Source organism: Stegostoma tigrinum, chromosome 4 (assembly GCF_030684315.1).
Source record: "Stegostoma tigrinum isolate sSteTig4 chromosome 4, sSteTig4.hap1, whole genome shotgun sequence".
Classification (NCBI taxonomy): domain Eukaryota; kingdom Metazoa; phylum Chordata; class Chondrichthyes; order Orectolobiformes; family Stegostomatidae; genus Stegostoma; species Stegostoma tigrinum.
The window spans coordinates 94753498-94777472 of NC_081357.1; the positions used below are offsets into that span (position 1 = coordinate 94753498).

The 23975-nt window shown below is 46.0% G+C and overlaps 1 protein-coding gene across 8 annotated transcripts in view; it reads left to right on the top strand.

Annotated features, from left to right (window-relative positions):
• The window catches only part of vit (vitrin), a 55814-nt gene that overhangs the window by 4874 nt on the left and 26965 nt on the right, over positions 1–23975 (top strand). For 2 of the 8 annotated variants that reach the window (XM_059645537.1, XM_059645540.1), the window contains exons 2-9: positions 8302–8441; positions 10788–10847; positions 11560–11716; positions 13757–13890; positions 16743–16820; positions 17411–17617; positions 18873–18932; positions 19052–19174. In XM_059645537.1, the coding sequence (XP_059501520.1) occupies positions 8408–8441; positions 10788–10847; positions 11560–11716; positions 13757–13890; positions 16743–16820; positions 17411–17617; positions 18873–18932; positions 19052–19174 (853 nt within the window). In that variant the 5' untranslated portion in view covers positions 8302–8407. The remainder of the gene's footprint in view (positions 1–8301; positions 8442–10787; positions 10848–11559; positions 11717–13756; positions 13891–16742; positions 16821–17410; positions 17618–18872; positions 18933–19051; positions 19175–23975) is intronic. The other 6 variants (XM_059645541.1, XM_059645542.1, XM_059645538.1 and 3 more) reach the window with 5 other exon arrangements.

Below are 23975 nucleotides of genomic sequence, written 5' to 3' on the forward strand. Positions count from 1 at the left end.
AAAAATTTAAAGGAATTTCTTCAAACGATTATGAATATGTGTTACACACTATCCCAGGGACTGTGAATGGTCAGTCATTTAATGTGTTCAAGTCTAATTTTGATACATCTTGGCCTCTAAGGTTGAAGTTGAGGTTAAAGACTGTCTTGGAGAATGGTGAAGAAGGCTTGAGTGTTTGTGTGGCTGAGTCCTGCTCCTAATTCTTGTGATATTAACCTGAGCAACGACACACAGATCCTCAGATATGTCACTCCCACTTCTCAATGCTAATGGCAGGTCCAACATCAGTTGAGTTCCTGGATTCTGGGGATTCCCTGACTTTGATTCGATCATATCTTGGCTGGAAACACCTTACTTTTTTAAAAATTTCAGACATACCTCTAAGTTTTTAATCATAAAAACCTAAATTCCTTCAAGAAAGTGTTTTTTTCTGGAAGAATACGGTGGAGTGCTAGCCTACATTGGGCAATGTTTAGCAGAGTTAGACTCAATGAGGCTTGTGCTGTACTGAGCTGTGCTGGGCTGGAGTAACCTCCAGGATTAATGATGAAACCAACTCAACAATAAGAGAGGATGTAGCTGGCAAAAAGCAGACCTGGTTAGAGTTTTGGAATGTAAGAGGGTTTAACATTACAATAGGACTTATTAAAGACTTACTGATCACTGCTGTGAAGTAGTAGATTCTATGAAAGCAGAGGTTAGGCAAGGATATTACAAAGAGAGAGTAGTTTTAAATGAAGTGATGATTGTACAGGCTGTCGGGTTAATTTTGTAATAGATTGGGGTAAACAGACCAGTGTATGCCAGAAAAGAAGGAAATTTCTTGAGTGTTCCAAGATAATAAAATGTGAGGCTGGATGAACACAGCAGGCCAAGCAGCATCTCAGGAGCACAAAAGCTGACGTTTCGGGCCTAGACCCTTCATCAGACCCTTCTTGAGTGTGCCTGCAATAGTTTTACTGTAACAATATGAATGGAAAGTCAGTAATACAGCAGGTGATATTAGAGAAATGAGCCAGATTTAATTAATAACTTAATAATGCATGAACATTTATTTAACAGTGGCCATAATCGATAGAGTTCAATGTAGAGTTTGAAGGAGAAAAATGTGAATGACTTAGGGAAGCCTGACCTTGATGGAACGGGACTGAGATAGTCCACAGGGAACTGGGAAACATAAACAAAATGCCAGGGGATCTATTACAGATTTTCAAAAGGTCAGAAATCATATGACACCAGGTTCTAGTCCAACTGGTGTATTTGAAAACACAGGCTTTTGGAGTTTTATTCATTCTTCAGGTGTTGTATCTGAAAACTTGTGATTTCAAATAAAGCTGTTGGTGTTATGTGGTTTCTGACCTTGTCCACCCTGGCCCAACACCGGCACCTCCACATCAAGATTTTCAAAAAGAATTGAATGTGAGAAAGAAGCAGTTTATACCCCGAAGGGGCAAGCACTCCGCTTGCCAAAAAGCAACAAAGATGGATAAGATATAGGTACAGCACGAAGCTAAAAGAACAAAGAAAACAAAAGAGCACAGGTGCAAGACCCAGGCAGGAAAGATACACAATGGATAACAAAACAGATTGTAAGAGCCTAGCAATAAGTATGAAAAGTGGCCCTTGGTCTGTAGATCACTGACATTCCTTTTCCTTGTTCCTTTTCCGTGCTCACTCTTGCAGCCGGGTGCTGCTGAAAAATTGTGCCCGTCATACATGAGTTTCCTCCAAGTTAATTTCTTCTGGTTGAGGGCCTCCCCTGTATTGATATCTATGTTGTATTTATTAAGGCCAGGGAGTCTTTGAGGAGAGATTACTTCTTTCAAAGGGTCATGAATCTGTGGAATTCACAACCCAGAGTGTCGTGGATGCCAGGAGACTGAATAAATTCAACGAGGTAGACAGAAGTTTAATTAGTAATGAGTTAGAAGGTTATGGGGAGTTATGAGCAGGAAAGTGGAGTTGACCCCAAGATGAGGTCAGCCATGATAATATTAAATGATGTAGCAGCCTCAAGGGGCTGAATTGCCTATTACTGCTCCTAGTTCTTATATTCTTTACTCCAATATTGCTGGAAGATTTGAGTACGGGGTAATGAACTCTCACTTCAATTTCATAGAAGTTTGGTAAGACTGGAATTTTGTGTACCACTTTGATTTCCTTATCTCAAGCAAGATATTATTGCCATAGAGGGAATGCAATGAAGGTTCACCAGACTTGTTCCCAGGATGGTCAGATTGTCCTTTCGGGAGAGTTTTGGCAAACTGTGTCTGTACTCTCCAGTATTATGAAGGATGGGAGGTGCTCTCATTAACACCACCAAAATACTTAAAGAGTTCTGAGGAAGGGTTACCAGGCCCAAAACGCTAACTCTGTTTTTTCCTTCACAGATGCTGTCAGACCTGCTGAGCTTTGCCAGCAACTTTGTTTTTGCTCCTGATTTACACCATCTGCAGTTCTTTCGGTTTTTATTTAGTAAAATACTTAAAGAGATAGAGAGGGGAGATTCACATACAATATTTACCCTGGGTGGGGAGTCTAGAACCAGGAAGCATAACGTAAAAATAATGGAGATGTCACTTAGGACTGAAATGAGGAGAAACCTTTTTAGTCACAGTGTTGTGAACCTTTGTAATTCTCTGTCATAGAGAGCTCTGAAGGCTGAGTCTTTCAGCATGTTTAAGGTGGGGATTGATAGATTTCTGATTATCAATGTTGTACAGGATTATGGGGATGGGACAAGTAAAGGGCGCTGAAGTGTTTGATCAGCCATGATCTTACTGAATGGAGGACAGACTTAATCCTGTTCCTCTAATTTTGTCATAGAAACAAAACAAAAACAGTATCAGGAGTGGGCTATTTGGCCCTTCGAGCCTGCTCCATCATTCAATATGATCATGGGTGATCATCCAACTCAGTACCCAGCTCCCACATTCACCCATATCCTTTGATCCCTTTAGCCCAAAAATCTATATCTAACATCTTCTTGGAAGAATTCAATGTTTATCTTCAAAATGAACTGCTGAATTCTGGAAGTGAGGATGTAATGGAAGGAGACAGTTGGTTTTGGCACTCTGAAGGGTGCTGTCTTTCAGGTGAGTTGCTAAACTCAAGGCCCCAAAATGCCTTCTCAGGGTGGTGTAAGTAATCCCAGGGCATGAACAATGCCTTGAACTAATATTCATCCCGCAATCAAAACCATAATATAAATACGACCTTTATTGTCTACTTCTTTTAGAACAACAATACTTTACATATGTGGCTGTGTGAGGCTGTGTAGGATGTGTGACACATCATGACCAGTAAAGCTCCTCATTCAGTGATTGTCACAAGTCTAAAATGCCTCAAATTTAAAATCTTTATCCCAATTTCTCTATGGCCTTACCCTCCTTTTTGGCATTCCATGCACACGCTGTGACAATGGATGAATGGACACTGCACAATAATCACCAGACAGGGATGTTGCCTCCCAGTGTGGGAGCACTTCAGTGGCCAAGGACATTTGGCTTCAGATCTTCGGATAAATGTCTTCCAAGGCAGACTTTGGGATACACAGCAACGCAGGATCGCTGAGCAGAGGCGGAAAGCCAAGTTTGGTACCCATGAGACTGGGATCTTGGGTTCATGTTGCACTACAGGTGTCCCCACTACACTATACACTTTCACACCAGCATATGTATACACAAACACACACACACACACACACACACACTCTCCCTCACACATGCGCATGTACACGCACGTGTGCACGCACATATGTATAAATCTATGGAGTGAATTTGCACTTGCAGACACATTCTATTTTGTTCAAAAAGTACACAATTTATAGACGCAGTCAGTTAGATGGGTCATTTTATAAATCCCTGCTTTGGAAATAAAATCTGTCGGACTCCAGGTTAAAATACAGACAGATTCTAAATACAGCCTCACACCTAAAATGCATTGTCTGACCCGAGATGTCACCTCTTGTATACACTGATAAAACCTTTAGTTATCTTGGGGCAGTGGGCTTGAGAGAAATTCTGGGATTTGCATTTTAATCAATTGAAACCTGTATCTCCTTTCTAACTGATTAAAGATTTGACAGGAGGGAGTCAGTCAGCCATTTTAGGGTTATTCAATACATTTGCATCAATTGTATGATCCTTTGCTCTTTTACTTATAAATTCTGTGTCTTGATGCCTCCTCTCTCACTACACCTGAGGAGGGAGCAACACTCTGAAAGCTTGCGATTTCAAATAAACCTGTTGGACTATAACCTGGTGTCATGTGACTTTTGCTCTTATGCAACCCAGTCCAACACTGGTACCTCCACATCATGTTGAAGATCATAAGTAAAAACAAGCTGGAGTAGTCAGTACAGGTCCTTGAACCTGCACAGCTATTTAATGCAATTAACATGGGCTTTATCTCCAACTTTCCGTCCTCTCCTATATCCCCCAATTCCCTCAGGGACCAAACTCTTGTCTGTTCCAGCTGTAAACATAGTTAACAATGGAGCTTTCACAACAGCCAGGGTTAGAGAATTCCTAAGGTTTACAATCATCTGAGTGAAATAATTTCTCCTCACCTCAGTCTTAAACGATTGACCCTAAGGTTTTGGAGTAGATTTGTAGCGCGGGTTGTGGGTGTTGTGGTTGGTTGCCTCGCCGAGCTGGTTTGTTGTTTTGCAGACGTTTCATTCCTGTGCCGGGTAACATCCTCAGTGTAGCCTCTGATGAAGCGTCAGTATGTTTTCCCGCCTGGTTTTTAAACTCTGGAGTCCACTGAGCTGGATTACCTCACTTCCGGTTTTCCTTCACAGGGGAGTGTATATGGGGTTGAGTTCAATGTGTTTATTAATAGCCTGCTTCTTGGAGTGCCAGGCTTCTACGAATTTCCGTGCCTGTCTCTGCTTAGCCTGTCCCAGGATCTTGGTGTTGTCCTCTCTGACAGGAAACTGACAGACACGGAAAGGGCCGTTCTCAGCTGAGGACTGAAATACAACTACAGGGACGCCAACAAAATGGAATCCCTAGCCACACTGGAAGCCACACTAAGGACCAACAATATCAATGAAGAAACGCAGTAGATGATAAGACAGACAGTAATTCCGACACTAACCAGAAGGAGCGAACTCAACACTCTTAACACATTGGAAAGACAGGCCCTGGAAGGACTGACAAAGGACAAGAACATCACAATACTACCTGCAGATAAAGGGTGCATGACAGTGATACTCAATAAAAGGGATTACATCTCCAAGGCACAGGCACTGCTCGCCGATGAAAACACATACCGGCCAGTACAAATTACCCTGTCACCGCAACTAGGCAACAAAATCCTCTCCACGCTAAAAAGACTTAAACAGGCCTGACAGATCAACAAAGTAGACTTCTTAAGAATGAAACCTGAAGGAAATAACACTCCAATTCTACAGCCTCCCTAAAGTGCACAAGCTGGAAGACCCCCTCAGACCCATAGTCTCCCTACCAGGCACTCCATCGCCAAAGAGCTACAAAGGACACTCAGGCACCTAGTCAACAAGCCACCTCACTCTATCCACTCAGCCCAAGAATTCCTCAACTCCATCAAAGACACAAGGATAGAGGACAAAGAGACCATGATATCGTTATTGCCCTATTTACATCAATAGACATACCACTAGCAAGGGAAACAATGACAACATGACTGGAACAAGAGCAAGACCCCAGTGAAACCATCTCCACAGACAACATGCTCAAACTACTGGACCTATGCCTCACCACCCACTTCACTTTCAATGGTCAAACGTGTACAAATCAACAGGACATCAATAGGATCACCTACCTTTGGACTCATAGCAGAGGCAGTGATGCAAAGACTAGAAAAGACAGCCCTTCTGTTAATCCAATCAAAACTATTGATACGCTACATGGACGACACCTTTTGTCACCATTAAACAGACCAAACTAGAAGAGACACACAAACTCACAAACACCACGCTCACCGGAATAAAATTCACTGAGAGGAGGAGAACAACAAACAGCTCCCATTCCTGGACGTCATGGTAGAACGCAAGACAAATGGGGAACTCCAAATGAAAGTACACTGTAAAGCCACACACACAGACCAGGTACTGAACTTCAATGGTGACCATCCCAGCACACACAAATGAAGCTACGTGTAAACACTATTTAAAGGGCAACAACACACTGCAGCAACACAGAACTACACCAAGAAGAAGAGGAATACCTCTTCCAGGTTTTCAAAGATAATGGATATCCAAAGAATTGGGTCAGAAGATGCCTATTACACAAACAGCATCAGAAAGAGACTACACGCCCCGACACACTCATCACACTGCCCTACATCAGGAACACGTCAGAACTCACCAGAAGATGCCTCCGACCACTGGGTATCAGAGTGGCACACAAGCCCACATTAACCCTATGACAACTTCTCACATGAACTAAAGACCCACTCCCCACCATGGACAGGACCAATGTCATCTACAAGATCCCCTGCAGGGACTGCCAGAAACGCTACATCAGACAAACACAAAGGAACCTAACAACAAGAGTACATGAACACCAACTGGCTATAAAGAGACACGACCAATACTCACTCATCTCAATCCACATGGACAAGGAGAACCATCACTTCTACTGGGACAACACCAAGATCCTGGGACAGGCTAAGCAGAGACGGGCATGGGAATTCCTAGAAGCCTGGAACTCCATGAAGCATGCTATTAATAAACACATAGAACTTGACTGTTCCTGTGAAGGAAACATTGTGAAGTTCACATTGACACCATTGGGCTGCAGGGTTCCCAAGCGGAATATGAGTTGCTGTTCCTGCAACCTTCGGGTGGCATCATTGTGGCACTGCAGGAGTGAAGGAAAACCGGAAGTGAGGTAATCCATCTCAATGGACTCCAGAGTTTAAAAACCAGGTGGGAAAACACAACAATGTTCCATCGGAGGCTGCACTGAGGACGTTACCCAGCAGGGTAATGAAACGTCCGCGAAACAACAAACCAGATCGGCGAGCCAACCACCCTCAACACGATTGACCCCTCATTCTGAGACTGTAAACCAACCCCTCATGCCCCCCACCACACACAATTTAGATTCCCTGACCAGGGGAAATAATCTCTCAGCATGGACTCTTCAAACTCCTTCAGAATCTATGTTTCAATCACGTCGCCTCTCATTTTTCCAAAGTTCTGAGATAACAGAACAATTCACCCAGCCTCTCATTAGCCATCCCAGATGTCGACCCTCCTATAATTCTGTCCTGGTAATCACTTCACCATTGGCAGGTCAGGCTGGTGACTCTGGAATTCCCTCTGTAATCCTCACTACTCCCCCGTCTTCATTTCAAGCTTTTCTTCAAACTTAGAAAATGGGACATAGAACGGTACAGCACAGGAATAGGCCCTTTGGCCCATGATGTTGTGCTGAAATGACGCGAAATTAAACTAATCCCTTCTGCCTAGATAACAAAGTGTGAAGCTGGATGAACACAGCAGGCCAAGCAGCATCTCAGGAGCACAAAAGCTGACATTTCGGGCCTAAACCCTTCATCAGAGAGGGGGATGGGGAGAGGGTTCTGAAATAAATAGGGAGAGGGGGAGGCGGACCGAAGATGGATAGAGGAGAAGATAGGTGGAGTGGAGAGTATAGGTGGGGAGGTGGGAGGGGACAGGTCAGTCCGGGGAGGACGGACAGGTCAAGGTGGCGGGATGAGGTTAGTAGGTAGGAAATGGAGGTGTGGCTTGAGGTGGGAGGAGGGGTAGGTGAGAAGAAGAATAGGTTAGGGAGGCAGGGACGAGCTGGGCTGGTTTTGGGATGCAGTGGGGGAGGGGGAGATTTTGAAGCTTGTGAAGTCCACATTGATACCATTGGGCTGCAGGGTTCCCAAGCAGAATTTTTCCATCCCCACACTTGTCTGCCTTCCGGAGAGACCACTCTCTCCATGACTCCCTTGTCCGCTCCACACTCCCCTCCAACCCCACCACACCTGACACCTTCCCCTGCAACCACAGGAAGTGCTACACTTGCCCCCACACCTCCTCCCTCACCCCCATCCCAGGCCCCAAGATGATTTTCCATATTAAGCAGATGTTCACCTGCACATCTGCATATCCCTCCGCTCCTTGCATTCCTTCAAATGTGCCTCATTTATTTATCAGCCTCAATATTTCCTTCTGTGGTCCCGTGTCAAATGTTGTCTGATTATTCTGCTCTGGGATGTTTTGCCCCATCAAAGGTACTGTATAAATGCGAGCTGTTGTTGTGAGCTCTGATATTTTCTGTAATTGTATTTCCACTTCAGATGATGACACAATGTGTGCTTCCATATGATCAGCAGGGGCTGTGTTTGTAAAGTGACTTCGTCCAAAATCTAACAGCGTGCATCGTGGCTTGACCTCAATCTCGCAATGAGTTCATCTGCTATAGGATTCTTTGCCTTCGGTATGTAGTAGGAATGAAGCCCCCTCCACCCCCCTCACTTCCTCCCCTGTATTGGTGAAAATCGATGCCCGGAGGAAGGGAGGTCGTACTGAGCAGGTTCCAGAAAGAACAATTTATATTTCCACCTTGTGTGCCATGTCCTGTTTAAATTGAACTGCCACCACTGGTTGTTTCCTCAAATCTCTTCCCCGTCTTTGATACTGAATTGTTATTGGATGGTTTCAGTCACAAACAACTCCCCTCAGTGTCTAGCTCCCCAAAACTCACTTAATCCCACTTCTGTGTGCTTTCTCATCTTCTTTTTCACAAGCCACTATCAAATTCCTTCCATCAACAGATTGAAGAACATCACTTTCATTAATTGTTTTTTTTGTGGAGAATCGTCACTTTCTAACCAGTCACTGTTGTGGAGTCAGTATCTGTGGAGACAAGTGGAGTTCATAGGTTGAATTTCACTGCAGACAGGTTTGGCAGAGGCTGGCGATCTGGTGCTGGATGGAGGGGAGGTTCAGGCTGATGATGGCAGAGACAGTTTCCTGGTGCTGACCTGCCTCAGGGCAAGCTTCCTGAGAGAGGCCTGCCATGGGAATCTGTTCCCCACCACCAAGGGGGTCAGGCAGTTTTCAAAGAATCCCAGCAAGGACCGGAATCTGACGGCACATTCCTACTGTTGGGAACAGTGGCCTCGTTGAGGTGGTCTCCCCAGTGCAAGGATGAAGGACATTCAAAGCCTCCTGTCAATGGCCCAATAAAGGTCACAACTACATGCAATGCCTTACTGGTGAAGGACGTTACTGAATGCTCAGTGACCAGGAGATGCCTTTCATTCCCTGCCGCAGAATCAGACAGTGATTAAGGTTAGGAGCCCAGCAGGAGTCTCCTGAAGTTTCTAGTCAATGAGCCTTCGGAAGCTTCATTCAAGCTAGCACCACACAGAAGGTGTGGAGCTGGATGAACACAGCAGGCCAAGCAGCATCTCAGGAGCACAAAAGCTGACGTTACCACACAGAAGGTACCTGACCTATTCCTTGCCTCCTTCTTTGTCTGTTCTCATGTCAGCTTCAAGTGTTCACAGTATTGTTCTTTTTTATGAGGTGTGAACAGTAGCTTAGTGGATAGCACTTGTACCTCCAGGGCCCAAGCTTGAGGGTTCAGGATCTGGGACAGATAGGCTCAATTGTCAGGGGGGCATGGTGGCTGCCTGGTTAGCACTGCTGCCTCACAGCATCAGGGATCTAGGTTCGATTCCACCCTTAGGTGACTGTCTGTGTGGAGTTTGCACATTCTCCCCATGTCTCCGTGGGTTTCCTCCGGGTGCTCTGGTTTCCTCCCACAATCCAAAGATGTGCAAGCTAGGTGGACTGGCCATGCTAAATTGCCTGTAGTGTTCAGGGATCTGTAGCTTAGGTTGTTTGTAGGGGGATGGGTCTGGGTAAGATTCTCTGAGGGTTGGTGTGGATTTTTTGAGTTGAAGGGCCTGTTTTCACTCCGTAGAGAGCCTAAGTCCAAATCAGCATCTAATAACTGAACTACAATTCAGACCTACGCCTGGAGCTGGAGGAGACTTTCATTACTGAATGTTCCCCTGGTTCTCTGGAGCACAAAATGCACACTGTGACTCCCAGTGCAGTACTGGGGGAGTGCTGCATTGTAAAAGGGTGTTGTCCATCAGATAAACATTAAGACCAGGCCCTTGCTCTCTTACCAAATAGATGTACAATTTCTCATGGCACTATTCGGAGAGCAGCAGAACTCATCCTGGTGTCCTGATCAATATTTGTCTTCCATCATTACTGGAAACTGACAACCAACTCATTTTTATCATTCCTGTCTGTAAGTTGCTGCATTTCCTACACTCTAGCAGCAAGTCTCTCATTGACGGTGAAGGGCTCGGAGCTGATTTTCTGACATGAGTAAAAGGTGACACGAAGTGAAGTTCTTTGAGGAATCACTTTATCTTTCAGTTTCTACTTGTGATAGCCTCAGTATGTCCTCTTGAGATTCACGGCTATAAACTGCAACTTGCACCATTCTTTTCGGCTAGCACTGAGAAAATGTGGGCGTTTGTGGCTGAATATTCCAAATCTACCCACCTGGCACTGAATCCCAGCCCTTCAGGTCACACCAAGCAGGAGACCACATGCCTGTGATCTTCCATCCAATAATATTCACTGGAAGAGTTTTGTGGCTAAGACGAGGGGAGCGAGCATGTGGTCAGGAGCTGTCTGGCATTTTACAGCATGCTGTCCTGATGGGCAAGGGGTCCCAAAGTGTGGAGTTAGCTAGTGCAGGTTATACATGCTGAGGCTGAGCGAGTACTAACAGTTGTCTCTCTTTCCTTTGCAGTCCTGCTGCTGACTTCAGTGGGAGGCATAAAAGAGAAGGGATGGAAGAGTAAACGAGCACGTAGGTGAAATCTCTGGCCTCAAGGTTCCACCTGGCTCCTTCCCATGGACAGAGTCTATCCAGCCCTTCCCCATTCTTTTACAACAGGCACAGTCAGCTGGGGTCCTCCTCTGGAAACAGAAACATCGTGCATCTCAGGAAGAAAAGCAAATAGGCTGGGCCAGGCACGAGGGGTCGGGTTGGAAAGTTTAGTTAAACTTGTCTGAAACTTTGAATGGGTCACACAGGACTGTACCCAGTTCCAGTTAACATAGCGCAACATGATTCAGAGACACTGGTGAAGGTCTCTGATGGTGAATCAAGAATTAAGAGAGCCTCAATAGGCTGCAACTCTTTATTCCTGGAACTGAGGAGACTGGGAGGAGACCAAATGGAGGTCTTCAGCACTGTGCTGTGGTTTAATGGGGAAAATATTCCACTTGTGGGCATGTCCTTCAAATAGCAGCCATAAATATGCAGCTGTGTCTTAATCCAATCAGGAATTTTGGAGAAATCTGTTTTGAGGTCATTCCTGGACGTAGGACTGATCAGAACTGGAATAATGTTCAAGGTGGGAATAACTCAGTGTTGGGTATAGATTAATCATGAATTCTCCTGCCTTCCCACCTTCCCGTTATCTCTCTGTGCTTTGATTCTGATATGATAGAGCCTGGTTTTAATTCTGTTTGGGTGAGCGAATGTCTTCACAGTCTGTCTGTGTTTAATTCCCCAGCGGTGCCTCAGATAGACTGCGACATCAGGGCAGGCAAGATAAAGGTGCCTGAGTTTGTAGCCCGGTGCCCACCAGGATGTCTGGGCACGCAGCAGGCCGTGTGGGGCACTGACATCTATGCATCCGTTTCCAGCGTGTGTGGAGCGGCTATTCACAGGTCAACACTTCTGCAGTTTTGTAATATTTCTCTTTTGTGTAAGGGCTTACAAGCGTCATTTGTCTCCCTGACCATCTTATCTTGGGGCCAATCTGTTTAGGTTCACAAAGGCACCAGCACAGAGGGAGGACACTTAGCCCATTGCTAGATTATCGGATCGGTATGTGGGACCAAACGGTCATCCTATGGGGAGAGATTAAATAGTTGAGATTGAGTACTCTCTGGTGTTTAGCAGAGTGTGAGGTGAACTAATTGAAACGTATAACTTTTCCTAGAGGTCTTGACAGGGAATGAATAAAGAGGACATTTTCTCAAGCTGGACAGCTGATAACCATAAATCATAAAATAAGAACAAGGACCGAAATGGGGTAAAATGGGAAATACAGTTCTCTATCCAAGCCAGCTGTAAATGCTCCATTCCTGAGTATGCTCAAGACAGAGACCAGGAGTTTTTTTAGCTCCTAAAGGTACTAATAGTGGGGAAGCGTAGAGCGTAGTGGATTCATGAGGTTATAGAATGACAGAGCAGGATTGAAGTGCCATATCGTTCTATGTCTTATGTTCACGCATTATCCCTCACATTTCACCCTTCTTTAATTTCAAAAATATACCTTATTCATAAAAAAACTTTTTAATATATGTGTATATATTAAATATATATATATATATAGCCATATACACATACACATATATACACACAGATAGTCACAAACACGGTGTGGTCTGTCCAATAGCATAGGAAGAAAAAAAGCAAATACTGCGGTTTGATTATTGAACAAACAAAGCAAAAGCATCTTCTACTTGAAGCAGACAATATTTACTTTACATGGATTTGAGGCACCAGGAGGGTCCAATAACTGAATGGACCCTCATCTCACTTTGGCAGGCTTACCTCAGACAGTGGTCTTTCCCCACTGCATCTGGCAGTGCCCTAAAGTTTTAGTGTGTCCCTCAGCACATAGTCCTGGGCCTTGGAATGTGCCAGTCTGCAACACTCGGTCAGGGTCAACTACTTGTTCTGGAAGACCAACAAGTTTCAGGCTGAGTGAAGAGTCTCCATTCCTCAGCACCTTCCCCAATCAGCATTTGAGCCATCTCTTGCAAAGTCTGAGTCTCTGAGGCTCTGCTTCTCGCTTATTTCTGTGTTCCATGATTTAGAAAGATTTGTTCTAATATCCTATAAGCTTTTCTATGACATGTTCAAACTTCCTTAAATTTCCCAGGTAAAACCATAATTCTTGAGTGCTCCTTTACAGCCTCTTGCAACGGCTCAGCGTATCCAATGGAAAATATCCTGAGATTGATAGATTTTTATTGGGTGAGGCTATTAAGGATATTGACTAGGTCCTGGGGCTGTTGTCACCTCTTATTTCCAAGAACCAAACATTTGAAAATTTGGTCCTGTACAATCATCCTTTCCTGTAACTGTAATATATTCCAAAATTTCTGCATTCCTCCAATCCAGGCTAATTGTCACTTCTCCAATTTCAATCACCCACCTCAGAGATAACTTTGTCTTCCTCACACCCGTTTAAGATGATTCTTCACAGCTTAATCTTAAAAGCCAGCTTCTGTTACTGCCCTTAATATCTCTTTATGCACTTCACATCAGATTTTGCGGAATAACTCTTCCGAAGCATTTCTGAGGGTTTACTACATCAAAGGCATGATGAAGAGTTGTGAGTGTTTGGAATTCACTACAGTAGAGGACTATGGAGGTTTAGACGTTGAGTATGTTTAAGGTAGATATTGACAGACTTCTGGTTACCAATGTTGTGAAGGGATATGGGGCTGATGTGGGAAAATGACATTGAGGTGAATAATCAGACTTGATGGTACTGAATGCCAAAGAAGACTCAATGGGCTGAATGGCCTACTGCTCCTACCTTCCTGTGAAGTCGGGAATACAGTGGAATGGATGAGTGCGGTGATCTTGGGGGGTGGTTGGTCTAGAGGGAGCTGCCGAGGTAGGAAGGTGGTTTGAGAACATGGATGAGAATTGGAGCAGAGAGCTATTAACCAGCCCACTCTCTGTTGTAGTGGTGTCATTGACAACAGCGGAGGGAAGATTCATGTGCGGAAGGTGCCCAGCAGCTCCAGTTACAAAGGGACTTTCTCCTATGGTGTTCGATCCCTGTCACTGCCCAGGTGGAGAGAGTCTTTTGTAGTGTCAGGTAAACACTTCCAAGCTTCATACTAAATTAACAAGCTCAAATTGAAGGCTGTGCTTCGTCTACTAGATTCATGATCATTTCATTTGGTGTTTGGCAACAAGTAAGATTAAAGTACGTGATAAGTTGTAACTGCTTGCTAGCTCTTATTGTAAAGCCTCAGTCAGAGGGGAATTTGATCAGAGTCAAACATAGATGTTAAATCAAGCTTCTAATTCTGATCATTGCAATTAATGAGAAGGAAATGCAAAAACTAAGTCTGGGTTCCATGATCAACACCCAGTGGTTGAAGTTCACCTATCCTGCTTATCCCTCCCTCTAAGATTCACTTTGACCCAGACTCTCCCTTCTTACAATCATTTCCTGCCAGAATTCTGTTGATTCTAATGAGTACTTTGTGTACCATAACTGCCCTGTAACCTAACTAACCTTCATTTTCAACTAAATAGTCAGGTTTGTCAACTTTGGTTGGATGTACATCATGTGATCTCTTGTCTCTAACCACGCTTCTTGGTCCAACTACCTTTCATAATCTCCATTATCCTTTTGAACAGAAATCTTCAATGAAGATTTGTCCCCTGGAGCTTTTGCTCACCCTTGTATCCAAGGGGTTTTACGTTCCTGGAGACTCCCTGGCGTGTTGGTAGCCTGATAAATGACCCTGTTTTACCTTGTGTAACTATGAAGACTTTCTGTCAAAACCAAAATCATTGTCAGACAATAAACAGAGGCCTCTTCTGCATTCTCAGGTGGGTGTAAAAGATCCCGTGAGCTTATGAAGAGGAGCCAGCTATATTCCTGGTTTCTTGGCTAATATTTATGCCTCAGTCGCCATCACACCAAAAATTCCATCTCATTCCCTGTGTGTGGAATCTTGCTGTGAGCGAATGGGTTGTTGCATTTCCAATACCTTGGAGGTGACCTGTCGGCCAAAGCAGCTATTGATGAAGAGATCAAGCACAGCCTCCAGTGTGCTAGCACAGCCTTAAGCTGCCTGAGCAAAAGGGTGTTCAAGAGCAACAGCATCAGATTCAACACCGAGATCATGGTTTACAGAGCACTCCCACCCTCCTGTAAGGCTCTGAGATTTGGGCTCTCTACAGCAGACTCCTTAATGTGTTGAATAAGTACCACCAACACTGCGTACGCAAGATCCCATGAATCCGCTGGGAGAATGATGCAGCAACACCAGTGTCCTCATCCGGGCCAACATCCCCAACATCGATACGCTGCCCACCTTTGGGCTGGGCATGTCGTCCGCATGACCGACTCCCCAAGCAGGTGCCCTACTCCCAGCTTCGAAACAGCAGGAGAGCTCCAGGTCAGTGATAGCCTCAAGGCCTCATTCACACAGACACCGAGCAACCACTGTCCCATGACCACCCAACGTTGGGGAGCCAGGTGAAGATGGCAAAAGGAGCGTGCTGCCACACCAACGCCCCACCTACCCCTTCTCGTGACCACCATCTGCCCCTAGTGTAACACAGCCTGAAATAGCTGCATCAGTCTGTACGGCCACCTGCAGGCTCACCCTGTGAGTTAAAGAGAGTCATCCTCATCACTCAAGGATCGCTGGTGACAATGATGATGTGTTTCACATTACATTTCACTACTCTGCAACGTGTGTGACTTTGCTAAGCTCCTTGTTTCTATGGCAATGTGTAACTGTGTAGTGATGCTGAGTGAATATCATGTGTCTGTGTTGATAATGGGATGCCCTGCCCAGGAGCACCACTCAGAGACTGTACAATCCACAGTTATATTCCTGGTGAGGGCAGGAGTTAAAAGTAAGATTTGCATTTATATGTTGCCATCACATCCTCGAGACATTGAAACCACTTTGTAGCCAGTTATGTACTTTTGTGGAAGTGTCGGGCACTCAGTCAATGCACAGCAAGCTCCCATGAACAGCAATGTAATAATGAGCTGATCATCTGTTTTCATCGTCATAGAATCCCTACAGTGTCAAAACAGGCCGTTCATCCCAACAAGTCCATACCGAACCTCAGAGCATCCCATCCAGTCCCACCACCTTATAACCCACCTAATCTACGCCCCCCTGAGCACTACGGGCAATTTAGAATGACCGATCCATCTAACCTGCACATCTTTGGACTGTGGGAGGAAATCTGAGCACCCGGAGGAAACCCACGCAGACACAGGGAGAATGTGCAAACTCCACACAGACAGTCGCCTGAGGCTGGAATTGAACCCGGGTCCCTGGCGCTGTGAGGCTGCAGTGCTCACCACTGAGCCACTGTGCTGCCCTATCATGACTGAGGGATTGGCATTGGCCAGGACACTGAGGAGAAACTCTCCAAACCTTCTTCAAGCTAGAGTCCTGGATTATTTAACATCCACTTGACAGTAGAGAGGTTAGCCATGGGCCTCAGTTTATCACCTCACCTGACAGGCAGCACTTCTGACAGTGTCGCATTCCCTCAGTATTGCACTTGAATGGCCACTTTTGATTTTTGTGCTGAGGTATTGAGAGTGGCTTAAGCTCAGAAGCTTCTAGGCATAGAGGTGAGAGTGCTAACCACTGAGCTGCTAACCATCTGAGACATAACTCTGGGATAACAAGGTGTAGAGCTGGATGAACACAGCAGGCCAAGCAGCATCAGAGGAGCAGGGAGGCTGACATTTCAGGCCTAGACCTTTCTTCAGTAATGTCAGCCTTCCTGTTCTTCTGATGCTGCTTGGCCTGCTGTGTTCATCCAGCTCTACACCTTGTTATCTCAGATTCTCCAGCATCAGCAGTTCCTACTATCTTTGAGATATAACTCTGTACTCCCTGCAGCGTCAGACCTTGTGAGCAGACATTAAGCAAACATTCCTTCTGCCTGTCTCTCCAGGCCCCAAGCAACAGAAAGGAGTGACATATCCATCAATACTTGAATTCCTTCCTTCAAGAAGCTCAAGAATTAGGACAGGTGAGTATTTTGGATTCAACCCTAGTGATTCAGGACAGGATCAACAGGCTCTGATTTACATATTATTCCAGTTAGATACACTCCTCTGAACTTTACCAAAGAAGAGAGGTGTTTCCTGTCAGCAGCCCAGAATTGTCCTGAGCTAAACATATCAGAATTCAACTTCTCCATTGGAGTAAACACTGATAGCCACAAAATTACAAAGCATTAATGGAAACAGGTATGAGGGATAGAACTCAGGGCTCAAAGTCAGCCCTGGTCTGTGCTGGGTTAGCTGAAAGCCAGGCGTGAGGGCCTGGGGAGGATACAGAGAAAAGGAGGAAATATCATCCATTTTTCCCCTTGCGATCACTGCCCAGTGATCTGATGCAGGCACAGTGGGCTGAATGGCCTCCTACTCCAATGAAAGATTTGATTTAGATAGGAAGTCGAGTGATTTTTCAGAATCCTTGTCAATAACAGGGGGGAAATTGTTTGAACAAGGCCATGAGGGGAAACGACCATTTTGATTAGGCCTGATGTTAACTTTGCAAAGAAAGGGAAATATTATGAATGCGTTCCTTTCCTGAGTAATGGGCTGTTTTACACAGGGAAGCTGAAGACCACCAAGACACCGGCTCCCACTACCACAGCCACAACTCTCAGACCAACCAGCACTGAGAGTCCCACACGGCAACCTTCAACATCTCTGCAAGGCAAACATGAAGTTACCACTAACAAAAGCCCCGAACCAACGACCTTTGAGCTAAGCAGCCCCTCACAGCAGCCTGCCCCCTCTTGGCTGATGAAGGATGAAGGTTGGTGGCACTGGGAAACAGGGCTGTGAGAGGTGTTCGGGACTCCATGGTGACCACCTTCTATTGACGATGTTGCATTATGATCCTTGGCCCTGAGAGGAACCATTTTCTTTCTGTATCCACTCTGTTGAAACCTGTTAATTTTAAAGATCCTGATTAGGCCACACCTCAGCCTTTTAATGTTAAAGATCCGATTAGGCCACACCTCAGCCTTTTCCCAAGATAGAAGAGACCTTTCCTGATGTATTTGCCCACATATTTCTATATCATCCTCATCCTCATAAATCTGCTCTATGCTCTGTTCAGTGCCTCTGTGGTCTTCTTATAATAGAGACCAAACTGTACTCAGTTCTGTAAGTGTGGTCTAACCAAGGGTCAAGATAATAAAATGTGAGGCTGGATGAACACAGCAGGCCAAGCAGCATCTCAGGAGCACAAAAGCTGACGTTTCGGGCTTAGACCCTTCATCAGTCTAGGCCCGAAACGTCAGCTTTTGTGCTCCTGAGATGCTGCTTGGCCTGCTGTGTTCATCCAGCCTCACATTTTATTATCTTGGATTCTCCAGCATCTGCAGTTCCCACTATCTCTGATACTATTTTAACCAAGGGTCAATACAGGTTTGGTATTAGACCCCTATGTTTCAAATTCTATCCCTCTAAAAACAAACTCTAGTGCTTGCTTTAGCTTTTAATCTTCTTGCTAACCCATGGTGGAACTTCCAGTATGTGGTGTGCTTCTACTCCGAGATCCCTCTGTTCCTCTATTTCACCTAGGCTCTCATGTTCCAGGTAATTAGTGACCTCCCTATTCTTCCTAACAAAATGCACTCCCTCACGTTTATCTTGGCCAATATCACTTTCCAATTATTTTCCCATTTTTCATGTTTTTAAAGTGCTGCTGTAACTTGTGGCAGTCCCCCCTTGGTATTGACCATCCCTTTCCTCCCATTGCTGTACCCCTGGGAGTGTCACGGGGATCCTGTCCTGTGATTTATATAACATCAGACCCTGTGGATTACAGCTGTCTGGGACCTCTCTGTTCTCACAATGCTTCTGCTCCAATGAATTATTGCTGGCACCACCCACTGTTTATTTTTAAATGGGTTATGTCAATTCCAGGTCACTCCCTCTCCCATCATGGTGGTCTGGGACAGCAGTCAGGTGGGCAGCTCATGATGTATCCAGTATTTCGGTGTTGTTTTGGGTTTGTAACGCCAGGGGAACCCTGTCTGATGGACTGATGGTTTTCTTTCCAGCATTCCGAAGATATCCCGTGTCCGAGTTCACCAGCAGGAACTACTCTCCACCACGTGCAGGTACCACGCTGATCCAACATTCTGTGTTTAACTGACTGACTCGTTACCATGGGACCACACTGTGTAATGCTGATCCCTGATTTTCTCACACCCCACACCGCGCCCCCACCCGTCCTCAGGAGTCCACCGCCAGGAGCCAGCTATCGCCATGCGCAGGACCGGCGGTTTGGGCACTAGTTTCGGTATGTTCGGCCCATACACTTTAACAACACGCTGGACAACTTGCTTCTGCTCCGCCAGAGGTTTTATTTTCTGCTTTTCTTCTTGTTTTTCTTTCTTGTTCCTTCATATTCCATTCCCTCATTCTCCCTTTTGCTTTGTGGCTCTCTCCTTTCCTTCTCCAAATGCAGCACAATGGCCACAATAAAGTGTGTGTGTGTGTGTGTGTGTGTGTGTGTGTGTGTGTGTGTATGTGCGTGTGTGTGAGTCTGTGTATGTGTGTCAGTGTAAATATGGGTCTGTGTGTGTGTGTGTGTGTGTGTGTCCGTGTCATTATGAGTGTGTGTGTGCGTGTGACCGTGTCATTGTGAGTGTGTGCATGTTTGTGTCATTGTGAGTGACTGTGTGTGTGTGTGTGTGTGTGTGTGTGTGTGTGTGTGTCTGTGTGCGCCAATGTCAATGTGAATGCCTGTGTGTGTGTGTGTGTGTGTGTGTGTGTGTGTGTGTGTGTGTCAGTGTCAATGTGAATGCCTGTGTGTGCATGCGTGTGCGTGTGTGCCGGTGTCAATGTGAGTGCCTGTGTGTGTGTCAGTGTGAATGCTTGTGTGTTTCTGTCAGTGTCAATGTGAGTGTGTGTGTGTGTGTGTGTGTGTCAGTGTCAAGATGAGTGCCTGCATGTGTGTGTGCCTCTGTGTGTGTGTCAGTGTCAATGTGAATGTATGTGTGTGTGTGAGTGTCAATGTGAATGCCTGTGTGTGTGTGCGTCAATGTGAATGCCTGTGTGTGTGAGTGTCAATGTGAATGCCTGTGTGTGTGCATCAATGTGAATGACTGTGTGTGCGTGCGCGCGTGTGTGTCAATGTGAATGCCTGTGTATGTGTGTCCGTGTGTGTCAGTGTCAATGTGAGTGCCTGTGTCTGTGGGGGTGTGAGTGTGTGTCAGTGTCATTGTGAGTCTACGTGTGTGTCTGTGTGTGTGTGTATGTATGTTTATGTGTCAATGTCAATGTCTGTACCTGTGTGTGTATCAGTGTAAATGTAGGTCTGTGTATGTGTGTGTCATTGTCAATGTGAATGCCTGTGTGTGTGTGTATTAATGTCAATGTGGGTGCCTGTGTGTGTGTGTGTGTGTGCATGTGTATGTGTGTGTCAGTGTCAGTGTGAGTGCCTGCGTGTGTGTGTGTGTGTGTGTGTGTGTCAGTGTCAATGTGAATGCCTGTGTGTGTGTGCGTGGTGTGTGTCAATGTGAGTGCCTGCGTGTGTGTGTCAGTGTTAATGTGAGTGCCTGTGTGTATATGTGTGTGTGTGTCAGTGTCATTGTGAGACCGTGTGTGTGTGTGTGTGTGTGTGTGTGTGTCTGTGTATGTACGTGTATGTGTTAATGTCAATGTGAGTGCCTGTGTGTGTGTCAGTGTAAATGTGGGTTTGTGTATGTGTGTGTGTGTGTCAGTGTCAATGTGAATGCCTGTGTATGTGTGTTAATGTCAATGTGAGTGCCTCTGTGTGTGTGTGGATGTGTGTGTCAGTGTCAATGTGAATGCCTGTCTGTGTGTGTCTGTGTGTGTGTTAATGTCAATGTGAGTGCCTGTGTGTGTGTCAGTGTCAATGTGAATGCCAGTGTGTGTGTGAGGTATGTGTCAGTGTCAGTGTGAGTGCCTGTGTGTGTGTGTGTGTGTGAGAGAGAGACAGAGTGTGAAAGCTTGTGTATGTGTACGTCAGTGTAAATGTCTGTCTGTGTACGTGTCTGTGTGTCAGTGTCAATGTGAATGCCTGTGTATGTGTGTGCATGTGTGTGTGTCAGTGTCAATGTAAATGCTTGTGTGTGTGTGTGTGTTTGTAAGTGTAAATGCCTGTGTGTGTGTGTGTGTGTTAATGTCAATGTGAGTGCCTGTGTGTGTGTGTGTTAATGTCAATGTGAGTGTCTGTGTGTGTGTTAGTGTCAATGTGAATGCCTCTGTGTGTGTGTGCGTGTGTATGTGTGTCAGTGTCAATGTGAATGCCTCTGTGCGTGTGTGTGTGTGTATCAGTGTCATTGTGAGACCCTGTGTGTGTGTGTGTCAATGTCAATGTAAGTGCCTGTGTGTGTGTGTCAGTGTCAGTGTCAATGTGAATGCCTGTCTGTGTGTGTGTGTGTCAGTGTTAATATGAGTGCCTGTGTGTGTAAGTGTGAATGCCTGTGTGTGTCAGTGTAAATGTCTGTGTGTGTGTGTGTGTGTGTGTGCGTGTGCCAGTGTAAATCTGTGTGTGTGCCAGTGTCAATGTGAATGACTGTGTGTGTGTGTGTGTCAGTGTCAATATGAGTGCCTGTGTGTGTAAGTGTGAATGCCTGTGTGTGTCAGTGTAAATGTCTGTGTGTGTGTGTGTGTGTGTGTGTGTCTGTGTCAATGTGAATGCTTGTGTGTGTGTGTCAGTGTCAATGTGAGTGCCTGTGTGTGTGTGTGTGTGTGTGTGTGTGTGTGTGTGTGTGTCAATGTGAATGCCTGTGTGTGTGTCAGTGTCACTGTGAGTGCCTGTCTGTATGTGTGTGTCAGTGTCATTGTGAGTCCCGATGAAAGAAAGAACCACCCACCATTCAGCCTGTTGTTACTCAATTAGCACTTAAACAGAGATAATGGGAACTGCAGATGCTGGAGAATTCCAAGATAATTTACTAAGGGGGTAGCCATGGGCACCCGCATGGGCCCCAGCTATGCCTGCCTCTTTGTAGGTTACGTGGAACAGTCCCTCTTCCGCACCTACACAGGCCCCAAACCCCACCTCTTCCTCCGGTACATTGATGACTGTATCGGCGCCGCCTCTTGCTCCCCAGAGGAGCTCGAACAGTTCATCCACTTCACCAACACCTTCCACCCCAACCTTCAGTTCACCTGGGCCATCTCCAGCACATCCCTCACCTTCCTGGACCTCTCAGTCTCCATCTCAGGCAACCAGCTTGTAACTGATGTCCATTTCAAGCCCACCGACTCCCACAGCTACCTAGAATACACCTCTCCCACCCACCCTCCTGCAAAAATTCCATCCCCTATTCCCAATTCCTCCGCCTCCGCCGCATCTGCTCCCAGGATGAGACATTCCACTCCCGCACATCCCAGATGTCCAAGTTCTTCAAGGACCGCAACTTTCCCCCCACAGTGATCGAGAACGCCCTTGACCGCGTCTCCCGTATTTCCCGCAACAAATCCCTCACACCCCGCCCCCGCCACAACCGCCCAAAGAGGATCTCCGTCGTTCTCACACACCACCCTACCAACCTCCGGATACAACGCATCATCCTCCGAAACTTCCGCCATTTACAATCCGACCCCACCACCCAAGACATTTTTCCAACCCCACCCCGGTCTGCTTTCCGGAGAGACCACTCTCTCCGTGACTCCCTTGTTCGCTCCACACTGCCCTCCAACCCCACCACACCCAGCACCTTCCCCTACAACCGCAGGAAATGCTACACTTGCCCCCACACCTCCACCCTCACCCCTATCCCAGGCCCCAAGATGACATTCCACATTAAGCAGAGGTTCACCTACACATCTGCCAATGTGGTATACTGCATCCACTGTACCCGGTGTGGCTTCCTCTACATTGGGGAAACCAAGCGGAGGCTTGGAGACCGCTTTGCAGAACACCTCCGCTCAGTTCGCAACAAACAACTGCACCTCCCAGTCGCAAACCATTTCCACTCCCCCTCCCATTCTCTAGATGACATGTCCATCATGGGCCTCCTGCAGTGCCACAATGATGCCACCCGAAGGTTGCAGGAACAGCAACTCATATTCCGCCTGGGAACCCTGTAGCCTAATGGTATCAATGTGGACTTCACCAGTTTCAAAATCTCCCCTTCCCCTACTGCATCCCAAAACCAGCCCAGTTCGTCCCCTCCCCCCACTGCATCACACAACCAGCCCAGCTCTTCCCCCCCACCCACTGCATCCCAAAACCAGTCCAACCTGTCTCTGCCTCCCTAACCGGTTCTTCCTCTCACCCATCCCTTCCTCCCACCCCAAGCCGCACCCCCATCTAGCTACTAACCTCATCCCACCTCCTTGACCTGTCCGTCTTCCCTGGACTAACCTATCCCCTCCCTACCTCCCCACCTATACTCTCCCCACCTATCTTCTTTTCTCTCCATCTTCGGTCCGCCTCCCCCTCTCTCCCTATTTATTCCAGTTCCCTCTCCCCATCCCCCTCTCTGATGAAGGGTCTAGGCCCGAAACGTCAGCTTTTGTGCTCCTGAGATGCTGCTTGGCCTGCTGTGTTCATCCAGCCTCACATTTTATTATCCTAGCACTTAAACAAACTCTTCCAGAGCAGAAGTTGCACAGCCATTAAGTCACCATGGCTATTACCATATAACTTCAGTTAATGAATGCCTGACTTGTTTCCATAGGGGAGAGATTGATAAGGGGAGTCCTTTATGGTAGCCTCAGCTAGAGCAGGAATTGAGCGGGCACTGTTGGTATCACTCTATTGCAAACCAGCCTCAGGGGGCTGGTTAGCTCAGACATTGTAAGGAGACGCCAGATGTAGCAGATAAATTAGAGATTAATGTTACCTAGAAAACAACAAGATTTGAAAAATGTTTGCATGTTTGGAATCCTAATTAATTCTTACGAGCTATATTTGGATGTAGCTGTAGTGATTTTGCAACTTGTGGATTATTGTGTGTGTGAGATGCAAAACAATTGGTTCCATTTCAGTGGAGCAAACAGTGAGTCACTTCATTATAACTGCAGTGGGAACTTTCTATTTCCATGTATTTTCCCACAGGTTTGTGTTTTAACTGAATGAGGGCTGGGGCAGCTTGGTCTGTTGGGGCCGTTTGATTTAAATGTTGTTGGTTTATATTGTGACGTGGACAGTAACAGAAGGATGCAGTTTCAACCACTGA